The sequence below is a fragment of the Typopeltis vanoorti genome, chromosome 1 (assembly GCF_054136105.1).
Source record: "Typopeltis vanoorti isolate ZY-2024b chromosome 1, IOZ_Tvanoo_1.0, whole genome shotgun sequence".
In the NCBI taxonomy this organism is placed as follows: domain Eukaryota; kingdom Metazoa; phylum Arthropoda; class Arachnida; order Uropygi; family Thelyphonidae; genus Typopeltis; species Typopeltis vanoorti.
Window position 1 is genome coordinate 115,402,546 of NC_143549.1, and position 12,396 is coordinate 115,414,941.

General features: G+C 34.4%; 1 protein-coding gene across 3 annotated transcripts in view; it reads left to right on the top strand.

Moving 5' to 3' along the window:
• Positions 1-12,396, top strand: part of LOC150110334 (macrophage mannose receptor 1-like) — an 88,255-nt gene that overhangs the window by 18,357 nt on the left and 57,502 nt on the right. The window contains exons 1-2 of one of the 3 annotated variants that reach the window (XM_090392992.1): positions 6,508-6,590; positions 8,270-8,439. In XM_090392992.1, coding sequence (XP_090249118.1) covers positions 8,374-8,439 — 66 coding nt within the window. In that variant the 5' untranslated portion in view covers positions 6,508-6,590; positions 8,270-8,373. Of the gene's footprint in view, positions 1-6,507; positions 6,591-8,269; positions 8,440-12,396 lie in introns of those variants that run through there. The other 2 variants (XM_090392989.1, XM_090392999.1) reach the window with 2 other exon arrangements.

Below are 12,396 nucleotides of genomic sequence, written 5' to 3' on the forward strand. Positions count from 1 at the left end.
CTCCACCACGACAAGGCCGTGTTCCTTCGAGGCCTTCGAGCAGGGCTACCCTTGTCAGGCAGATCTCAACTGAGTAGCCAGACTAACACTATTCTTCCTCTATCTTAATGGTGAAAAGGAAGAAGAGTCCATACCGGATCAGTCGACGCCCGGGTCATCAAGGACTGCGTCAGATGTTGGGGATCCTGGTCATCAGGCGACAAGTGGGCTATAGGACCCAGCTCTCATTGCTGGGCAATCAGAGCAGGAAGCTGAAAAGCGACTGAAAGAAACCAAACATAAAAAATGGACTGTAGAAGAAAACAGAGAAATTATGTAATGTTTTTACAGATTAACACCAGAAAAACTAGGTTTCAGAAAGCGTATGCATTTAATTTGGAAATAAAAATTCCCAGAATCTGCAATAGCATAACAAAGACTTATGGACCAAAAGAATTTCATTTTCCGTAACAAAATATTTACTGAACTTGAGCTGCAAGAGTTACGTAATAAACCAACAACGCAGTAACAGAAAATCATCAGCAGTTAGCTATATCAAACTTTGAATTTAACTCAGTAAACTTCAAGCTCTGACGACATACCTCAGAATGTTTTGACAAAAGGGCAGTGTAAAATGAAGTCAGGGATATTGGAACATATGACCTCCATAAACGACAGTATAAGACTACCACCATTAAACGCTTTACAACAATGCTTAAGTTGTTAACTGCAATCATAGCAAATTTCACATACCATTACTTATCAGATAATCATATTTAGCCGATTGAACAAAAAAGGCAAGTTTCAAAAATATAGAGGAACAAAAGACCAGATCCATATTAATAAAATGATTCTCAGAAACTCAAAAAGACGAAAAACTAATTTAAACATGGCATAGATAGATTACAAGAAAGCATTCGATTCCCTCCCACACTTCTGATCCTAAAACAACTAAAAATATTTGGAATTAGCAAAAACACAGGATCCTTTCTGGCTACTGCTATGAAATCATGGAAAACAACTTTAATAGTGAATAATGAAGGATTTGGAGATATTTGCATTAAACGAGGAATTTTCCAAGGTGATTCCTTATCACCATTGCTCTTCAACATTTCTTTGATACCTTTGTCTATGATTCTCAAGAAAACATAACTTGCATAAGAAATTCCTAAATGCAATATTAAAATTTCCCATCTGTTGTACATGGATGACTTGAAGTTATATGGAAAATCGGCCCAGCAAATAGATTCTTTATTGAGCATAGTTCGTATTTTCAGTCAGGACATTAAATGGAATTTGGTTTAGAGAAATGCGCAATTTTATCTATTAAACAAGGAAAAATTAATGACACTAGCAATTTTAATTTTGATCAAAAAAAATATATAAAAGCAATTTCAGCTGACGAACACTATAAATACCTAGGAATATTAAAAGCCAATAATATTCTCCACTCGAAAGGTAAAAAACGGGCAGCATCAGAATACATCAAAAGAGTTAGAAATATTCTGAAAACAAAACTAAATGGATTAAACACAATTAGAAGAATGAATTCTTGGGCTATACCACTTATCCGAAACACAGCTGGCATAACAAATTGGACAAAAGATGACCTGGACAAACTAGACCGCAAAACTAGAAAAATAATGACTATGCATCATGCATTACATCCACGAAGTGATGTTGAACGGTTGTACCTACCGAGAAGAATAGGTGGACGGGAGTCTGCTGCAAGTGAGACAGACTATGGAAGAAAAAGAAATTGGTTTAAGAAATTACATCGACAATAGCTCTGCGCCAACGCTTCAAGCAATTACACAAGAGGGTCTTCTAAAAGCAACAGGAAACAAATCCGATTACAAAAAGGAACAACAAAATATCCGATATGTGCGCTGGAAAAATAAACCCTTGCTTGGCCAATTTCTTCGAGATACTGAGCACAAAATTGACGTGAAGAAGACATGGCAATGGCTACTACACGGATATATTAAAACAAAAACAGAAGGATTTATTATAGCAACTGAAGAACAGGCGTTACAATCTAATGCAATGAAAGCAAAAATTTCCAAAATCAATAATAACAGCAAATGCAGATTATGCGACCAGCAAGATGAGAGTGTAGAACATCTAATCAGCGCCTGCAGCAAAATAGCTCAAACTGACTGCCTATAAATACAGCCATAATCAAGAGGACAAAATAGTTCATTGGCATGTATGCAAAAAAATATGGCTTTTCTACTTCTGATAAGTGGTGGCATCATAAAATAGAAACTGTATTGGAAAACGAAACAGCAAAAATTCTCTGGGACTTTAGAATACCAACTGATCGGCATTTGGAATACAATAGACCTGACATCACAGTTATCGAACATCGACAGGTTTGGAATATCGATATTGCAGTACCCACTGATAACAACATCAACAAACAAGAACTGGAAAAAATTACTAAATATCGAGATCTGGCAATCGAAGTTGGCCGACTGTGGCTTAAACAGATCATAGACATTATAATAGTTATCGGTGCACTTGGTGCAACTTCAAAGAAGCTGTCGAACTATTTACAGCAATTAAAAATCAATGAAGTGACCCCATATGACCTACAAAAAACAGCATTATTTGGAACAGTCCATATTTTACGACGCTACCTGACGGACTATTCTTAGATTCTTGGGTAGAATCTGAATTGCCCTTTATCACCAGTCATATTTTTATTTACATAATATCTTGTTTTGACTGTGTATCAATTATGTGAAAAAAATAATTTTTTTTTTAAATTTTTTCTTAGATAAATTACATACATTATATGAAGACAATTATGCATAACAAATACTTTCTCGTACTTAAAGTTTATTTTTTTTAAATAATAATAATAATAATAACAATAACTGTTTACAACATATATTGTTATAATAATCATAATGATGATTATTACAGATGTTTCTTTGCAATTTTACCCTCTCTCTATATATATAACATCAATGGATATAATCGCTCTATATTGCATACTTTTGTTACAGTTATTGCACACATTACATATTTATTTACATATGATACATTACTCACATTTGTTTACATATAATACACACATTACATACTTTGGTTTACATGTGATACGTACATTACATGCACTTGGTTACGTGTGATACATCTTGGATGAGAACTAATTTCTCTGCTTTCAGCCTGAACGAATATATTGTGCTTCAATAAGTTTGTATGCTATTTTGGGTGCGTGTTTCTTGTGCTTAGAGCTCTTTTCAGGCTAATGTAGTTTGTATGATTTCTGAATTCCAAAGGTAATTTGTTTATCATGTCTGGGATGTAAAAGTTCCGCGTGGCCTTTCCGTAGTGATTATTGTATTTATATGTGATATAATTAGTAGTCTGAGGTCTTGTTATACGGTATGTATTTCTGACTGTCCTGTAGTTGGCATCGAAATAATGTTTTAGCAAAGCTGCATAGTGACATAAATGTTTTAGTGTCAGTATTTTGTGTTCTGACATTGCAATGTATATAAGGGCGTTATTTCTCTTTGTTCCCAAAAGATTCAGTTTTATCATTTTGTACTGTAGCGACATTAATCTATTTAATTTGTAGGGTAGACACAAAGCATACGTTGTTATAGCGTATCTTAGTGTATTTTGACATAGTGCTTTGTGTATTAGTGTTTTAGGCGTATGGAAACGATGTTGTGTAGATGGTTTATGTGGCTATTCCAGTTCATATCTGCATCGAAGTAAATTCCAAGGTATCGTATTGTTTCAACCTGGGTGACTCTAGCGGTTTTGCTGTTCTGTGTGTTTTTTTATGTTGGAAAGTGGATGTTGGATGGTTATATATTTGTTATCAACTGGTCGAGTCAGTGGATTTCTGAATATCATTAATTTTGTCTTTTCTGAGTTTAGGTGTATGGAGTTTTTCGTGAGCCAGTCTATGATCAGATTTATGTCATGTTGCATATTTGTTTGGGCTATGCTTGCGTTATTATGGATGGATATTATTGCTGTATCGTCTGCGTAGTGGAATATCTTACCTTTGAGTGGTAACTGATTAATATCGTGCGTGTAAATGGTGAATAGAGTTGGGGAGAGTACAACTCCCTGTGGCACTCCACAAGTTACTGGTAGCTCTATGCTTCGGTTTGACCCGATACGTGTGATATGCTTTCTATTTTGGAGGTAGTTTGTAAACCACCTGTGAAGAGGCCCGTCTATTCCAACATGCCTCAGCTTTTCTAACAAGGTTTGAAGTGTAAGTGTATTGAATGCTTTAGTTAGATCTATAAATACTACCATGGCAATTTTGTTTTTGTCTAAGGCGGTATTAATTAAGTCTGTAAAGTCTTCCAAGAGAGATGTTGTTCCCTTATTTTTCTGAAAACCATGTGTTTGGGGGATAATATGAAAGATCTCAGTTTATGCTGTGAGTTTCTTCAGTATGATCCGCTCCATAATTTGATTGATAATTGGTAATGTTGCTATGGGTCTGTAATTGTTGATTAAATTTCTTTTTCCATGTTTGTGTATGGGTGTGATTATAGCGGTCTTTAGCATATTTGGTATCTGTCCTGTTTGAAATATTTTATTTATTAATTTTAGTAGTATAGGACTTAAACGAGTTGCATGTTGCTTTATATCTTTAGGTCTGATACCATCAATTCCTGGGTCTTTGTTTGCTTTGATTTGATGTATTGCAGAGAGAAGTTCTGCTTCTTTTATGGCTTGCAATCATAATGTCTGTTTTGATGGTGGTCCAAGTGGAGGGTCTCGTTTTGTGATTGGAGGAATATTTCTGTGCAGTTCTTGGATGGAGTCTGCAAAGTATTGGTTAAAGTCATTTGCTAGTTGTTGGATAGGTTTTGCATCTTTCATGAAGCTGTGTTTTATGGTTTCAGAGTCGGTGGCGTTGGGAACGAAATCTAGAATCTCACTGATCAGATGCCAGGTTTGTTTCATGTTGTTTTGTGCAGACGTTAGTTTGTCTCTGTAGTAGCTTCTTTTTGCATTCCTGATTTGTGTTGTAAGGCGATTCCTTGTTATCTTATATTCAGTTTTTAAAGCTGGTTATTTGGATATCGCTTTAATTCTTTCCATAAAGCGTCCTTTCTGTGTATTTCTAGGATTAAGTTTTTTGTTATCAAAGGATTTTGTGTTGATTTTGAACGAATTCTGAATTTCTTTGTAGGTTTCTTATATATTTCCTCTAGTGTGAGTTTAATGCTGTTGTATAACATATCTGTTGAATCTGATACCAGGTTGTCCCAGTCTGTTTTTCTTATTTCGTGGTTGACTGTTTCTTCATCTATTATTGTTTTCTGTCGCTTTTCGTTTGACATCATTAACATCATCAACTTCCAGACATCAACACGGCTCTCTTCAAGGCACAAGAATACCGAAATGAAATCACAAAATGCTTTAACCAAAACTTAATTGTAATCAATGGTGCCAAGCTACCGGTGTTAATAATACATAATACGAGAATCATGCACCACGCACCACTATCACTACACTGTCACACATACCGCTGCATTAACAATCAAAATACCTGCCCATGTCAAACCGTTTACACACGCAAAATACATTGGCCTTTACATAGGTGGCCACCATAAACGGACAGGTCATATAGAATACCTACATAATAAACTCCGCATCATCGCAGCAAAACTCTGCCAAGTTAAAGACATGAGGAAATCTAACATAAAAAAAAACTCCTGTATCATAATATTGGCGAAGCTCTCAGGTATGCTATAATTGTCTACGGAAATACATGAAACAACCACCTAACAAAATTAGAAATATTGCATAGGAAAATTGTGTCAACAGTAATTTGGAGACCTTATATACAACAACCAATATCCTAAACGTTTATGGCGATACACAGAATTTTACACAGAGCATTAAAAATCTGAAACATTAAACAATGTTATTAAGGAATAATTCATTGTCACCTATCGCATAACACGTCGCACAAAAACTCTTTATATCTCAATATCCTTCAACAACTCATACGGTTCTTTCGTCTCATCTGATATCCACGATGCTTAACAACCTACCAAGAAATTTAAAACACATAAACAACTACAGAACATTAAAATACGATCTGTGGAAACTATACCAGCATATGTGAGTACTGACTATAATAATAAATAATGATACTGATATGAAAAAAAAAAAACAGTTTAGTTTTAAAGTAAAATGTTAAAAAAAGGGTACTCTAAACTGCATACACAATTTTGTACACAGCACAAAATGTAACATGTCTTAATTGTACATATATAAATACTCTGTGAGATAATAATAGAAAAATTAATATTACTCAAAAGAATTATATAGAGAGAAATAATATCTATTTTTATTGTATACAGTATATGTTATGTAAAAATGCAAAACATCAGTAATAATCATCATTGTATTATAATAATATATGTTGTAAACAATTATTGTTATTATCGTTGTTGTTTGTTATTGTTTAAAATATTATGTACATGCAAGTATCTCTTATGCACAATTGTGTTCGTATACTGTATTCTAAATATTATATATAAATATTAAAATTTGAGTGATTGAAAATGATTGAGATTGCTAGGCAAAAAAAAATATCATCGTTATATTATTAGGTATGTACTGTTTGTAACGTAAGTCTTTATAGATACATTTATCTCTTTTTATTTATTTATTTATTTATTTTTTATTTGGAAGCTTCTTGTAATAGTACAATATGTTGAATAATCATATGTGTAACCTAAGAGCAACAGCTCATCCAGGTTACGATGTGCATAAAGTTAAAAAAATTTATATAATGCATTTTCATTATATACACATATGTACATTCATATAATATACATATTACATATTACTATAATATAATTTCATAAAAAAATCGCAGATAAAATAAAATTTCATCATACGGAGAAAGTGGCATAACAAGTAATTAGGAACGAAATAAAACAAAGCAGTTAAATAGCATTTAAATTTTAAGTTTTACACATAAGACTGGATCTTCGTATACAAATATGATAAAAACCAATAATTTATAGAATTATCTTGAACAGAGCTTCCTCATTTCTGTGGGAAAATAAATACTCTTTGATTAGAGTTTTGTATTTGTTTGGGTCAGTTTCATTTGTTATTGTTAAAGGTAGTGTGTTGAATACTTTTGGCGCTAAATAAGTATAATGTTTGTGCATTGCTTCTTTATTTCCTTTTGGAACTAAATATTTTAGGAACTTATGTCCACTTAAGAAAGTATCTTGTTTCATATTTAGGTATTCGTTGTCGATGAATGTACGTCTAGATTTATATTTTGCTAGTAACAGGATGATTACGGCGTTTGCTGACGCATATTGTACAATTCGTTGAATTTCATTTTCCTGTTGCTTATCGCCTTACCTTAACTTATCATTTTCTATATATCAGTTCATGAGCAACAAATATAGCATGTTGTATTACTTTTTACTACGTAATGTTATCACATGTATTATACCACTGATGTATTAGGTTATGATTTGTATCACTTCTTCAATCTTAATAAATTTCATATAGCAAATATTAGACTACAATCTGAAATTATTTAACGGGTTTCAGTAATAATATTTTGTTTCAGCATAAAACAATGCGTCTGGGAGAAGAATTATCTGATTTTTCAAGCCACTTTACATTAACGTAAGGTGGCTTGAAATTCCACTTACGCGTAATGGAATATTACCATACGATAACAAAATAAAACATAGAACTGCATTACATAATAGAAAGAATAATTAAACAAAATAACTTAGATGGTTTTCCAAGGGAAGATATAGCTTGGAAAGATGATCTCAAAAACTTCTAAAATAATGTTGTGAATAAAGCAGTCTGGAAAAAGTTTTATTAAGCATATAATGGGATACAGTAAAATGTATTGTTGTATGAACAGGCGAATGTATCGATAATATATGAGACTGTGATCACTGGAAGGAAATTCCGATGTTAAGCTTATAGATACCATGAAATACTAATAATCATATGATATTTTATTCAGATTTTTCTATTGTTTTCTCTTTGTTTGGAAGCCGTATCTATCTGAAATACTAGGTCGTCTAATTTTCTAAATCTTGGATTATAATCTCAAAATATTTAATATAATCTAAATATTTTAAATTATCAGCGAACAATACATTTTGAAACACATAAGAGGGACGGGGTTGGGGAAATAATTTTGAAAAAAAAATGAAATTTAAATGTAATATGGTTGTTGCTAATATAGGTACGAATCACCTATTTATTTTCTCATATCTTCTCCGATTTCTTGTATTTTAAGCTGAAGAGTGCGGTTTAGATGGCTCCGACTGGGCTGTGTTCGATGGCTATTGCTACATCTTCAAGGCGAATAATCAAACTTGGAGAAATGCACTGAATGAATGCATGAAAAATCACGCGTCCCTTGCATCAATTCACTCTCTTAATGAAACGAATTTTCTGAAGCTTTTGGTAAGTGTTTCTTAGTAATCTTGGAGGTACTCTTGTCTAATTAAGATAACGAAACCTAGAATTCAGATTGTAATCTATAGCATTTTATTCCGTTATAGGGAGTACGCGATGCCGGAAAAGTCATATAACTTTTAGAAACTGTTGGTCAGTTTAATGTCTACTGTTAGCTATCCAAGATAGCTGGCTCAAGGCTTTCAGAAAACAGTGGCACATAGTGAAGAGACGGCTAACAAGTGCCGCCATCTCGTGGTCACGAACACGAACACAATATATATATATATATATATATATATATATATATATATATATATATATATATATACATATATATATATATATATATATATATATATATATATATATATATATATATATATATATATATATATATATATATACATATATATATATATATATATATATATATATATATATATATATATATATTGCACATAGCTTAGCTCTTTACATCTTTATTTTAGGGTATCTTCCCATTTATTTGCTAAAAATTTCGAATGCTTTCTTTTTTTTAAAGGACTGCTTCTTTAACCTCTTGTATCCCTCATGGTGTGCTTATTTTCTATCCTTGCGGACAAATTTGCACCTAGATGAATCAACTAACGTCTAAGTTTGCCACTGACACTCCGATATTTCGTTCGTGTTTTCAATTTGTTTACTTTTTAATTCAATACTGTTTGTATAGTCGAGTGTACAATTTACCTGAAAAAGCTGCTCAACTTTAGTTCTTTTTCAAACTTTCTTACCTACTGTTCTTTTGATATTCATTTTAATCCTGCTTAATACTAAGTAATAGTCATTCTACTTTCAAATCCTCTGAACATTCTTATATCTTGAATAAGTATGATTACTTCACATAGTCAATGAGACTTTTCTTATGTTTTATATCCCATGTCCATGTGAACTTGTGCATATAGGCTAAATGCTGACGGACAATCTAAATCTAAATAATGTATTGCTCTGTATAATGTTCCATTCATCCCATATAATGTGCGGTGAATTTTTTCTTCTTCCACAATAAACCTGAATACTAATATGTGGGGCAACATACTACTGCCTGTTCTAAATCCTGCATGCTAATCTTCCACATTTTCTTTCATTAGTTTACTTATTCTTTCCGATAATATCATCATAAATAATTTTTCCCAAATGATACGTTATAGTTACTGTTCTGAAATTTTTGCCGTCAATTTTGTTTTATTTTTGGACAATAAGTATACCACAATAATTCAACATCTCTCCAGTTATCTGTCATTCCGACGGCTTTTGTAGTTTTTCAGATGTTTTACTTCCTGTACAACCTCATCTCTCAGTATATCTGTTTATCCATCTCTTGGTGGTGATATTTCCACCATTCCATCAATCAACTTCTTTTGGACTTCAACATTTCCCTGTGGCTTATAAAACGGTGAGTAATATATTGTCCACCTCTTTGCTATTTCTTCTGATTTGACCAATTTAGGACTCATTGTTTTGGCCTCAATTTTTCGTTGATATTTCTGATTATTTTATATTACATCTCTTGTTTTATGAACCAAAATATTTGTTGATATCCTCGCACTGCTCGTATAGTCATTTATATTTCTCTCTCTCTTAACCGCCTTCGCCTCCTTCACTTCATTGCATTTTGCGCTATTCTGTTCTTCTGATAACACAAACATCTCTCTCTCCAAATCTTTTAAACCTGTTTTGTTTCTTCAATTATTTAATGTCTCCTGTATTATCCGCCTCTATATAATAAGAAATTAAATATATACAGTGGTACCTTGAGATACGATTGCAACAACATACGAGTTTTTTGAGATACGAGCCGTCGCTGGGTCGATTTTTTGCCTTGAGTTACGAGCCAGAATTTGAGATACGAACCTGCTTCGGTGACGTCACAACCACCACTCTGCTCAGATTCCCGAGTCTTGCCCGTCGTTCAGTTCACATGTTTACCTCATCGCAGAAGCATTTCTGTCGTGTTGAGTTTTAATTTCGTGTTTTTGTTTTGTATGTACAGTTATTTAGCTAATTTTTTCGTATAAGTGTACAAAGAAGGTGAGTGTAAAGAACAGCGGTGAGAAAAGGAAAAAGGTGATATCCATGGAATTAAAGCGTGATATAATAGACAAAGATGAGCAAGGCGTAAGAGTAATAGACTTGGAAACGCAGTGCGATCGCACTACTTCTACGATATGTACTATTCTGAAGCAGAAGGACTAGATAAAGGCTATAACTCCAGCTAAGGGCGTTAACATTATTTCAAAGCTAAGCAACTCTCTCTATGAAAATATGGAGAACCGGCTGAATTTTTGGTTGACAGGGAAGCAGCTCGCAGAAGACAATGTGACAGAGACTATAATTTGCGAGAAGGCACGAGTCATTTACGCAGATTTGCTGCAGCAGACCCCATATACTTCAGCACAGGAAGCTTCACAAGAGAAGTTCAAAGCCAGTCGTGGGTGGTTTGAAAATTTCCGAAAAAGGACCAGCATTCACTCAGTTGTCAGGCAGGGTGAGGCAGCGAGCTTTGATTCTAAGGCAACTGAGGAATTTGTGAAAACCTTTGCTGAATTGATAGAAGCCAAAGGATACATCCCCCAACAAGTTTTCATCTGTGACGAGACAGGGCTCTTCTGGAAGAAGATGCCAAACAAAACTTACATGACGGCAGAAGAAATGAAGATGCCAGGTCACAAGCCCATGAAGGATAGGTTGACCCTCGCACTGTGTGCAAATGCGAGTGGCGACTGCATGATTAAGCCGCTGCTCGTATACCACTCAGAAAACCCCAGAGCCTTCAAGACACATAAGGTTTTAAAAGAAAAACTGCAGATTATGTGGTGGGCAAACCCAAAGGCGGGGATCACCAGGCAGTTTTTTGTGCAGTGGGTCGACTTGGCTTTTGGTCCTGCCCTTAAGGAATGCCTCCAGATCAATGACTTACCCCTGCAAGCCCTTCTAGTCCTTGACAGTGCTCCTGCCCGCCCACCTAACCTTGAGTACGACATCCTCGAGGAGTTCAGCTTTATATAGGTTCTCTACTTTCCACCCAACACCACCCTTATCCAACAGCCCATGGACCAACAGGTGATCTCCAATTTCAAGAAACATTTTACCAAACACGTTCCGGCGTTGCTTTGAGGTTACGGAGAGCACAAACCTCACCCTTCGAGAGTTCTGGAAGGACCACTACAACATTGTCATATGCTTCAAAATTATTGATATGACCTGGCAGGGTGTCACAAAAAAGACCTTGACCGCTGCATGGAGAAAGCTGTGGCCTGAGGCTGTGGCTGAAAAAGGGACTCTGAAGGATTTATACCTGAACAGGAAGTGCTTGAGGAGATTATGTCCCTCGGAAAGTCCATGGGCCTGGAGGTGGATGAGGGAGACATCGAACACCTTGTCGCCGCATATTCCGAGGAACTGACGACGGAGGAGTTGACGGAAATACACACGCAGCAACAAGCGGAGTCTCTGCAGGAGATTGGTACAACCGCAGAAGCAGAGGAGGTTATCTCTTCAAGTGAGATAAAGAAAGTGTTGGCAATGTGGGAAAAAGTTTCGGACTTTATTGAAAAGAAACACCCTGAAAAAGTTGCAGCTGGTCGTGCAGCGGCACTATTTAATGACACTTGCCTAACTCATTTAAGAAATATTCTAAAAGAAAGGAAGAAACAAAACTCATTGGAGAGGTTTCTATTGAAACGCCCTGCGGATGAAAGTGACGAAAGCGTGGTAAAAAATATAAAAATTAGTGAAGAAGAAAATTAAGTTAAGCAAAAGTGAAGTGAAAGAAAAAATTAATACCATACGCCAATGGGCTCCGCCAACATCTGTTTATTTCTTTAGATTCTCTTTTACATGTATGTGTGTATGTACAGTATTTTTGGTTTTATTTTGTTTGTATACAATATTTGTTCATTATAAATACATTCTTATAAAAATTTT